This window comes from Suricata suricatta, chromosome 7, assembly GCF_006229205.1.
Source record: "Suricata suricatta isolate VVHF042 chromosome 7, meerkat_22Aug2017_6uvM2_HiC, whole genome shotgun sequence".
Classification (NCBI taxonomy): domain Eukaryota; kingdom Metazoa; phylum Chordata; class Mammalia; order Carnivora; family Herpestidae; genus Suricata; species Suricata suricatta.
Window position 1 is genome coordinate 27,626,718 of NC_043706.1, and position 11,953 is coordinate 27,638,670.

The window sequence follows — 11,953 nt, forward strand, 5'->3', positions numbered from 1 at the left end:
GTGAATATTAGAATTATGTATAAGAAGCATTGTAGAGGATCAGGGAGACTCTTTTAGATTGACCTTGAAATATTGGAAGGGTTTAGCAAACTTGGAAAGACTTTTTATTTAGCCAGAATAAGATAAATGAAATCATGAAGGCATAAAAGTTCTTGATGATTCATAAAAGGTGAATGGACTTATATGGTTAGTATCAAATGAGTGAAGGAAATAATCGAGAGTGAAGTGGGAAATACAGAATAGTTGTGATGGTTTTAATACAATGGTAAGGATTTTGTGGGCACTGGAGATTTCTGAGTAGTGGGTTGTCATGGAAGATTTTTTTTTTTAATCTGGGAAGATGTTGATTAGATCTGTATTTTAGAGAATTAACAGCTGTTTGCTGAGAATGGATTGCCTTGGAGAGGTAATAGGGGCTGAGTAACCAGTTAGAAGTCTATTACAATATCTAGGGAGAGAAGATGAATTTCTTTCTTTCTTTTTTTTTTTTTTTTACATTTTTAAGGTTTCCTTTAAACAGGATTTTTCTTTATATTAAAAAATTTTTATGTTTATTTTGAGAGAGAGAGAAAGATAGGCACGTGTGCGTTTGCGTGAGTGGGGGTGGGGCAGAAATAGAGGGAGATGCAGAATCCGAAGCAGGCTCTAGGCAGGCTCCAAGCTGTCAGCATAGAACCTGATGTGAGACCCCGAGATCAGGACCTGGGCCAAAATTGGACACTTAACTGACTGAGCCACCAAGGCATCCTGAGAAGGTGAATGTCTTAACTGAGAAAACCACAAGAACTGAGATGAATAGTTTACTTTGGATTCTAATAGAAAAACTTTGACTGTTTGATTCAGGAAATAGAGTAGGGAAGGGGCAGGGTTCAAGATAACTTGAGTTTTCTCATCTGGTTTGTTGGGTGATTGGTAATGTCTTTCTAGTTCTTTTTTGTTGTTTTAATTGTATTCAATTATGTAGATATGATTGATTGCCTCATTGAACTCAGTCTCCAGCCTTATTCCCCTTTTCAAGAAGCCAACCTGATGTTTTGATGGCTCAAAACCCCAACCCTCTAACCACATAGTTGCTCTCTCTGGTTTGGCTTTGATGTTGAGATGTCGTGAATATTACATACATATGATATTGAAGGCTCATGAATAACAAAAATAATTATTGGATTTTGAGTCTCCCAGAAACTAGGGACAGAGGTCAGTAACATTTTTGTTATACAACATACCCCAGGTTCCTATAACTCTTCTGCCATCTACCTCCACATTTCCAGATTCTGTGCCTAATCTGCCATTATCTTGATAGTCAATTTCAGATTAAATGTATATTCCAATTCCCTTTCCTTCTTTATTCACCTCTTCTATTCCCAAACACACATCTGCCTATTTGCAGCCTTATTGTTCCCTTTGGTTAAACCAGTGTCAGTTCCTGCATTAAAAGGACAATATAATCTTGTTTCTTTTCCTTCTTTTGAAAGTTTCAAGAGCTTTTACTCTTGGATTGATTTCTCTTCGTGACATCCTATTCTTTAAGATAAAAATTTTCTCCCTCTGCAGATATTAATTTGGGATCAAAGCTTATGATACTTTTGAAGGCTTTTATTTTCCTTTTTCTTCTGTGTTTGTTTGCTAGGAATGCCATAAGAAAGTCCAATAGACTGGGTAGTTGAAATGTTGAAATAATAGAAATTTATTTTCTCATGATTCTGGAGGCTGGAAGTTCAAGGGGTCAGCAGGGTTGGTTCCATCTGAGGCCTCTCTCCTTGTTTTGTAGATAGTTGACCACTCCCTGTGTTCTCAGATGGTCTTCCTTGCATGTGTGTCTGTGTCATAATCTCTTCTTATAAGGACACTAGTCATATTGGATTAGGTCCCACCTATATAAACTCATTTTACCTTAATCCCTTCTTTAAATTTTTTTTTAAACATTCATTTATTATTGAGAAACAGAGAGAGACAGAGTACGAACGGGGTAGGGGCAGAGAGAAGACACAGAATCCAAAGCAAGCTCCAGGCTCTGAGCAAGCTGCCAGCACAGAGCCCGACATGGGGCCTGAACCCACAAACCGTGAGATCATGACCTGAGCTGAAGTCGGTCGCTAAGCCAACTGAGCCACCCAGGTGCCCCCTTTAATCCCATCTTTAAAGGCCTGTTCTACAAGTCATATTCTGAGGTAACCAGGGTTAGAACTACAGCATGCTATTTTGTAGAGGACACAGTTCAATGTATTACATTTGCCTTATCTCTGTTTCCTGTGGATTTTTTTTTTTGTTTATCTGACTTCCATCTCTCTCTTACCTATATTTCTTGACCATCTTATAATCTTCAGCTGTCCTTGTGTATTTTAGATTCTGGGAATAGCTGGTTTGTTTAGTTTGTATATGGGCAGAGTTTGTTTGTAAGTGGCTTTTATGTTTGGTAATATGACTGCAAATAGCCCTTCTTTTTGAGGGGCTGAGTCTTACATGTCAAGATATTTGGTCTTTTCCCCCTTTAATTTCCCCAGAGAGAAATATTCGACTTATTGCAGGGTGGGCTTCCACAGCTTGCTGATAGGGGTATAAAGAAGGAAGAGGCCTGAGTAGTCCCACAGTTAGCTGTGCGGTTGACACTTAGTCACTCTTACTGTGCCTGGTATTCCTGATTACAGGTCCTCTTCAACTTGGCTTCTTCAGAGACTAAACTTCTAATCTCCTGAGGACTGCCAGGTGAAGGCAGAGGCCAGTGTGTCTTAACTTCTCAGTATGTGAAGTTATAGAAAACTAGTTTGCTCTGAACCTTGCCTTTATCTTCTGGGGCATCTGAAGCCTTGAGGAATTGAGTTCTTCAGAGATTTATTAGTGAGGTTTTATTATGTATTGGTTGCCTACCATATGCTAGGTACTGTGCTTTGCCAGGATTATCCTATGTAACCTTAATTGTAATCTTTGAAAGGTTCTATTATGAGGTCCATTTTACATATATGAAAACAGAAGGTTTAGAACAGAATTAGTAAATTGGAGCACCAGGCCTTAAATATAAGTGTATTTGACCTCAGAAACTGCACTTTTACCAACTCTGCTATACTCCGAACAGTTGGCAAATTCATGCTTTTGCTGATACGTCTATAGACATTCTAGGTTTTGTGAAAATGTCAATATATGGATGTGATCACACTAAAAAAGAGTTGTTATGGGGTGTCCGGGTAGCTCAGTTGGTTAAGTGTCTGACTTCAGCTCAGGTTGTGATCTTGCTGTGTTTAGAGCTCCGCATCTGACTCTGTACTGACAGCTCAGCCTGGAGCCTCCTTCAAATTCTCTGTCTCCCCCTCTCTCTGCCCCTCCCATGCTCATGCTCTGTCTCTGTCTCTCAATGATAAATAAATATTTAAAAAATTTAAAAAATATATAAAAAAGCATTGTTATACTAAGTATTATACAAAAATAAAGTGAAGTTCAGTACACCTATGGGAATATAGAGGTATTTTAATATTTATGAACATTAATAATTAAAACATTTTCCTTTAACAACTTTGAGAGCAGAACAATTTCTAGCATATTTTGGGGATTATGCAGGTGTAGGCATAGAGCTAAATAGTGACATTAGGTTCTGTCATTTTATTGAAAGTTCTAGAACCAAGGGCTTAGTTGTCTATTATTTTTCTGACATTTTCTTCACAGTACTAGCTACAGTGTCCTTGGTAAGTTTAATGTTCATTAGATATTGGCAGATAGGCTAAGATATTCAGAACTGTATGTTTAAGAATTGTTTTTATGTTTTGGTACTGAATGTCTAGGATTCTTATATTTTTAGTCAATGCTTATTTCAGTTTTCACTTAATCTTTTTCTTTTCTTTCTTTTTTACCAGATTACTTCTGTAACTAGATCTCTAATTTGCTCAACAAAGAATGTCCCGATTGCGACAACCCCCCCTTGTTACAGGCATCTCTCCAAATGAAGGAATACCATGGACAAAGGTCATAATTAGAGGAGAAAACCTGGGGACTGGCCCAACTGACCTCATTGGTAAGAGCAAGAACTGTGTGTGTTTCCTTGGTGAATGCATTTTTCCAGTGGGCAGTTGAGGCAAGATGATATAAAAACAACATTGTGGTCTGTACAGAATGATCTGAATAAAGGTTAAAGAATTTGGTTTTATTACTTTTCTGTTAAAATCATTATTTTATCAAATCTTGTCAAAATTGCCTTTCACTAAGTCCTTCAGAAAGTTTCCCACAGGTGAGATTTTGCCTCCGTTTCCTCAGTTTCAGTATCTCCTGCTTTGATTGCTCAAACAGCCTCCTAGCCATTTTTGCTCTCTTTAGTTTTCCCTCCATTGTACAACCGTCTGTATTCATTCTCTAGTGCTCTGTGAATTGTGCCTCTTCTGTTTCTTATTGCTCTTCAGATCAAACCTAAACTCTGTCTCCTTGGTACCCCTTGGCTCTTATCCTCATTACACCTTAGAGAAACTGTCTACTTTCAATAAATGTATATCCTCACTGTGACCTATGAATATTATTTATTTCCTTTTCTCTGCCATATTGATGCTTCATCATGGTTGAGAGCACCACCGAATTTGAAATACAAATAGACTCTGTTTGCCAAAACTTGAAACTTGGAACAACGACAAAGCTCTTCAAACGAATTCCCACCCATGTTCATCTATCTTTTTATTTGGGCTCTAATATTTATATATTTGTGGTAAGCTAAATTATAGTTTTTAGGATATATTTATGTTTTTTTTTAAATCTTTTTAAACTCAGGGACATGAATGATAGAATGCTGTGTATCTGGTTGGTACCATATAAATATTTTTAGTTCTTGGTTGGTATTGTGTCTGTCCCCTGCACTCTCACCCTATAACATGGAGACCTGTTACTGCTGGCTTATTTAGGCATTCATGGTTGTCAGTGGTTCTCATCCCTGGCATGTCTTTTTATTTTTTTTTAAAGTTTTTATTTAAATTGCACTTAGTTAACAAACAGTGTAATACTCCTTTCAGGTGGACAATTTAAGTGATTTAGCACTTTCCATACAACACCTGGTGCTCATCAAAAGTGCCCTCTTTAATCCTCATTACCTGTATAACCCATCCCCTCCATCGACCTCACCTCTGGTAACCATCAGATTGCTCTCTGTAGTTAAGAGTCTGTTTCTTGGTTTGGCTTTCCCTTTCCTTTTTTCCCTATGTCCATTTGATTTGTTTCTTAAATTCTACATATGAATAAAATCACATGCGTTTGTCTTTCTCTGACTTATTTTGCTTAGCATAATATTCTGTAGCTCTATCCATGTCATTGCAGATGGCAAGATTTCATTCTTTTTTATGGCTGATTGAGATTCTACTGTATGTATGTATGTGTGTGTGTGTGTATATATATATATATATATATATACACACACACACACCATATCTTCTTTATTCATTCATCAGTCGATGGACATTTGAGCTGTTTCCATAATTTAGTTATTGTTGATGCTGCTGCTTATAAACATTGGTGTACATCCCTTGGCTTGTCTTAATTTCCTCTAGAACTTAAAAAAAAAAAATACTCTGGGCAGCTATGACTCAGTCCAAAGATGGAGCCTAATCATTTTTTTGAAAATACAAATGAGTATGTCATACAGTCAGGGTAGAGAGAAAATTATAAATATAATTGTATGGTCAGTTAGGATTATTTTCCTGTGAATTCTAAGGTGCATTCAGAGTAGAGGGCATTCAAATAGAGGAAGAGAGAGGCTTCAGTATATGCTACTGCATGTATATTACAGTTTCCCATATTAACTTCTCTGGATTCAGACATTCTCTTGACTCTTCTTAATTTATGAGAGACCCATTAGTAAAGTACTAGAGATTATGAGTTGCAACTTGTTTTTCTTGCATTATTGGTGCAGGTTGATACATTGTTTTTTGGCCAACTGGTAAACCCTTGGAAAAGAGATAGTAAATTAGAGCTCAGCATTATGTTCAATAACTGATTTTTGCACTTCCCAGATAATTCTTTTCACTAGTGTTATCTGAATGTCTTATTTTATATTATTTTCTCTAGCTATAGTTTTTATTCAGTAAACAAAATATAACTTAATTATTACTTTTTTATACTTTATTTATTTTTGAGATGTTTTGAGACAGAGAGAGTGAGAGAGAGAGAGAGAGGAGAGAGAGAGAGAGAAAACGAGTGGGAGAGGGGTAGAGAGAGAGGGAGACACAGAATCTGAAATAGGCTCCAGGCTCTGAGCTGTCAGCACAGAGTCCAACACAGGGCTCAAACACATGAACCATGAGATCATGACCTGAGCTGACGTCAGGCGCTTAACCAACTGAGCCACCCAGGCACCCCTAACTTAATTATTCTTATGAAGATAGCCTCCTTTAACTTTTGGTCTTGTTTTTTTTTTTTTTGATATAGCTCATTTTAGGTTTTTCTTTATCCAAAGTAAAATAGTCCCTAGAATGCAGGGAAATAAACCATGCAGATGGAGGTTATGTCCTACTTTTTCACTGGAGCTCCAACATGACAGTTAATATTCTATGTAAATTTTAATCTTGCTTTAGCTTCAGGCAGTGCTATTCTTATTTGACTGAGTGTGTATACTTCTATAAACCTCACTAGTTCAGATTTCAACCTGCCTATATACTGCCAAGTAACCATTCTATAAAAAAAGCAAACTTAACCTGCTAAATAATTTGAGTGTTTTTAGCTCAGATGAGGTCTACACTAGCCAAGTCAAGCATTATAAAAACAGTTTATTTGAAATTCTACAAGTTACTTAAAAAAATATATTGTATGGAGCATATTTCTTAGCTTGCAGGGACTTAGTGAAAATGTGCTTAAGAAATTAAGAAATCAGTCTTGTGAACTTATTTAATTTTCATGACATTTAAAATGACCTATTTGAATCTGTGTTTAAAATTAAATGAGGATTGCTAATTTTTTTAGTTAAAATGCAGAGCAGGTATTAAATCAGAGAAAACTTTATAGCATTACAACTAGATGAGTAAACTTGTTCTGGGTAGTCATTTTCCAATTTGTGCTTTCATGGATATCATTCATGTTTGTTCATCTGAACATGTTTTTAAGGCTTTCTGTAATTATATTGGAAATCTAATTCCATTTCTTAATTTTTAAAAAAGATTATTTATTTATTTAGAGTGTGTGAGTGTGTGAGTGGGAGACAGGCAGAGAGAGAATTTCAGCACGGGGCTGAACCTAGTGCTTAAGCCAGGTGCCCCTCTCATTCCTCGGTTTTAATCTTAAGGTTGTTCTTTAGCAAGGTACCTATATTAGAAATGACTTATATATTAAGTCATGATATTTATCATTGAGTGCTTTTCTTTTCTGAAATGAGTTAATATTTAAAATGACAAGAATCTGATAGTATAAAGTTTAAAAACATTAAATTAATGTATTGACTTAGAGTATTATCAAAATATACGTCTATAACACTAAAACTATCCAGATTATTAGTAAAAACCTTTTCCATTCATTTAGAAATACATAGACTGATTTATGTATGCATTAAAATTATTTGAGCAAATATTCATTGACGTGTTTCACAAAGTGCTTCTTTTTTTTTTTTTTAAAGTTTATTTATTTAATTTGAGGGAGAGCGAGAGAAAGGGCAGAGAAAGAGGGAGAAAGAGAATCCCAAGCAGGCTCCACACCGTCAGCACAGAGCCCAATGCAGGGCTCAAACCCATGAACTGTGAGTTATGACCTGAATCAAGAGTCTGATGCTTAACCAATTGAGCCACCCAAGCTCCCCTCTCAGTGCTTATCTTAAAAATGGAGAGGAATTTTAGGAGTGCTTTCAATCTCTTCAATTGTTTACATTTTCAAAACAAAATTGTTTTTCAGGAATGATATCAAAGGTGTTCCCATTTTGAAAAAATAATTTTGAATTATGAATGCATTAAAATGTGTAAATGTCATTACACACCTAAAAAAAAAAAACCCAAAGGAAATGTAGTCCTAAAGAAGCCTTTAAATGCTCTTATTAGACAGAATTCCATACATGTATAAATCAGAGCTATTTTAGGGAAATCTCTAAAATTCATCATTTCAATAAATGCATCGTTGAAATTAATTTTTATTTCTCAATGGTTAATACAATATTCTTACTAAGTAGGGCTTTCATTTTAACAAAAGATTACTCCCTTCCTACATTTTTAAACCAAATTTGGCATTAATTGAGGTTAATTAAACCAATTGAGGCATTAATTCTGGTATCTGAAAAAAAATTGTAATTGCTAAACTTGACTGTGGAGCAGTATAAAAAGTTAAGTAATGAGAAAAAAAGTGCAAAGTATCCGGGTCTTTGCCACATTTTGGTTATTTTTTCCATAGATATTTATTACATTTATCTCTGTTTTGCAGAAATGGAAAATAAGTTAATAGAAAAGCTGGCAGGTTGTTCACATGGTGATATATTGGTGTTCTGTCTGGGGTCACATCTTCCTCACTGGATTCTTTCAGTGCGACTGCCTAAATTATAATAATTTACTTGGTATCAGGGCCTAAGATGCCAGTCATGAGTTGAGATTTTGGGAGTGTTGGTTTACTATGAGAGCAGAATGTAGTATAGTGATAGTATCATTAGGAAGACACTAAGGCAGCATGAACTACCTTTATAGGATATAAAGATATGAAAAATGACATAGTAATCCTGTAATGCCAAAGAACATTAACTGCATTTACCTGACTTCAAGCTGTGCTTGAAATAAAATATCCACCATATATACCATATATAATTTAAACACTAAGAAAAGTAAGTGCAGATTATTTTTAAGAAGATGGATAAATATATTTGTTTTTAGGGAATTATATATACATTTCTTTGTACACTGTAGAATTTTATATCAGTAACTTAGATTTCTAATAATAGTAATAATTTCCCCTTCTAAAGCATACAAATGTAATTTAAGAGTCTCATAGTATGAGTAATCTAGAATGCCTACACATAATTATTTTTTAACCCCATTGATGTTTGAAGAAACTTAAGTATAATCTAAAGAAGTCCTTAATGTTAGAGAAAAAAGATCAGACAAAAATTAATATAGTGTATTTGCAAATAACATCGGGTATATTCAGTAGTAGAAATAACTATTGAATAGGAAATGTTATTTCTAGATTTATTTTTCTCTTCTTTGAAAAGGCCTGGTAAGAATGACAGAAGGATTGTCTTTTTATGTGACAGACATGTCTAAGATTTTATCTTTGTTCTTTGTTACATGCATGCTTTTATTTTCAGGTTTGACAATTTGTGGACATAATTGCCTCCTGACAGCAGAGTGGATGTCTGCAAGTAAAATAGTATGCCGAGTGGGACAAGCTAAAAATGACAAAGGAGACATTATTGTCACAACCAAGTCAGGTGGCAAAGGAACCTCAACAGTGTCTTTCAAGCTACTCAAACCTGAAAAAATAGGTATCCATCTTTCATGACTTTTCTCTAAACAGGAAAATGGAAATGGGTTTTGTTTTTTAAAACCTAAAACTGGTAGACTTCTTTAAAATATTCCTATTTTCATATCTCATTAACTTAGATTATATTTATTTTGACAGGAATGAGATATTGGTTAAAATTTGCATTACTTTTGGAAAGGCAGTTTGGTGAGCTAACAGTAAAACCTGAAGATGATGGTTGTGAGAGAATTATCATCCTAAATTCCTTATAAAATCAGTTTAACATTTTGATTTGCCTATTTTAGTTCCTTGACCCTCAACACAGTAATTGCATTTGTTTCTATTATGCAGTTGAGATTTGAGGTAAAATATCTTCCTGCTGTGGCCAAATTAGCAATAATAATATTTAAATAATGTTCTTGTTTCCTTTTTTTCCTCCATCCTTTGAGGCCAGGACACAATGTGGCCTGCCAGAATGTGCCTTTAGCCCTCCAAACTAGAAATAATCACTCTTTGTTGTATCCTACAGCACTTTATATGTTACTTTTTATGCACTTAACACTTGCTTCCTCAAATTAAGGGTAGTTAAGAACTTGGTCTAAGGAGCCAGACTCTGAATACAAACCTGCACTCTAGTACTATGAACTGTTGAACTTGAATGCTTAGTTTTTTTCATGAGTAAAAGTGGAATATCGGTATTACCTACCTCACAGGGTTAAATGAATTAGAGCATGTACTGTATAGTGCTTACTATAGACCCTTACTCTAAGTAAGTGTTGAATTAATTTCTCATTTTAAATTATTCTTCTCACAGTTATTTCTGTGCCTGGCCATCTCTCCTAAAATAAAAATAGTGTCAGATTCATCTTTGTGGTCCTGCAGTGTCTGTTACATGGTCCTTACTTGATAAATATTTGTTTAAATTAGGAATATCACAGGCTTAATAAACCCCAGCTCACATATCTCTCTTATATTGAAAAGTAAATAATTTCGCAAATTGTTTTTGTTCTCTATCTTAAAGCATGGAGTTTTTCTATGGTATTATATTCCTTATATTCCTGGATTTTCTTTTTCCATAAATAAAAACTTAGGTAAGGAGTTTAAGGGGAGAATTCAAAATGCAATTTTATATATACATATACCTATATGTATACACACATATACATGTATTTACACATGTGTACACACGTGTATGCATACATATGTACATATATAATATTTCTGTTTTTATTTACTCATTTTTATTTAACATCAAAAATTAAAAATTGAAGCAGGAGCTTGTTATCAGCGCTCTGGAGGAACTTAAAACATTTTGGCAGAATCCAGCAATATCTTATATTATATTTATATAATAGATAAAGACAACTTATTCAAAAGTTTTAACTTTATTTTACAACATCTTGTGCAGGACCTAACACAGTCCTGTGCTTATCAAACTGAACTCAGGAGTATCTAGACTTGACCATAACCTCTAACAAAGCCTTTTGTTGCATTCTGGCCAAATTCTGGGTGCTAATAGAATTAGTTGGTTCACAGAGGTTCATACAGCTAGAAGTTACCTGGGATCAAATACCTTCCATGAAGTCTTCACAGACCCCAGCCACTCATTGGCCCTTTGCACATTTTCTGATTCAACCAGAGTCCAGAAGTAGTAAGCCTGTTAGTCTTATGCCAAAATGAATGTCAAGGTCGTTGTCACATAAAAGAGAGTACCATTTTCAGAGATTATATTTTGTTCACAGTCTCTGTCCATTTTTCCTGAATATCCCGGTCATTTCCGTTACTCAAGCCATGCATTTCTTGGAAAGTGTTTGACTGATTTCTTTATATAAAGAATTGTTGGATATTTTTGAATTAACTAACTTAATTGTACTGTTTATTTTTTATAAAATATATTTGTTTTAATAGAACTTTTTCTCAGAGGCTTAGCTTGTCTTCTTTGTTGAATAATGTACAATGTAACCATGAACCAAGAGGTATTATTTTTGCCATTTTATAGATTCTTAGTGTTTTTAATCAATCCACAAGCCATTAAAAAAACCCTCAAAAAACAAATATCTTTTATGCTCTCAAATCTCTCAAAATTACCATAGTGTGCATTTTGTTTTAGGTCTTTAAAAGTGAAGCTGTAGGGAAAGACTTAGTCTGTATTTTATTAAGGATGTGCTCCTCATTTTGGTAGGTATTTTGGATCAGTCTGCTGTGTGGGTTGATGAAATGAATTATTATGATATGCGTACTGACAGGAATAAAGGAATTCCTCCCTTGTCTCTGCGCCCTGCTAATCCACTTGGCATTGAGATTGAAAAGTGAGTACCATTTTGCCTTCAGTTTTCTTTATTGTTGAAAAGTTTTATTTTTTTATTTATATTTTTTTGTGTTTTTTTGTGGTAACTTTATTTTTTTTTTAGAATATAACACTATTTTTTTAACATATGCAATTATTTTCCATCATTTACAATACAGTAGTTACAATGACACTCCAAATGGATAAGCAAAGTAAAAAATCAGAAGCCCAACTTCTATTTCATGTAATTAGACTTATACAGAAATTAGAAGGTTAGGTAAC

The 11,953-nt window shown here is 34.5% G+C and overlaps 1 protein-coding gene across 4 annotated transcripts in view; it reads left to right on the plus strand.

The window, feature by feature from the left end:
- The window catches only part of EXOC2 (exocyst complex component 2), a 264,990-nt gene that overhangs the window by 57,433 nt on the left and 195,604 nt on the right, over positions 1–11,953 (plus strand). For all 4 annotated transcript variants that reach the window (XM_029944254.1, XM_029944253.1, XM_029944256.1 and 1 more), the window contains 3 exons: positions 3,843–4,000; positions 9,230–9,406; positions 11,567–11,693. In XM_029944254.1, coding sequence (XP_029800114.1) covers positions 3,883–4,000; positions 9,230–9,406; positions 11,567–11,693 — 422 coding nt within the window. In that variant the 5' untranslated portion in view covers positions 3,843–3,882. The remainder of the gene's footprint in view (positions 1–3,842; positions 4,001–9,229; positions 9,407–11,566; positions 11,694–11,953) is intronic.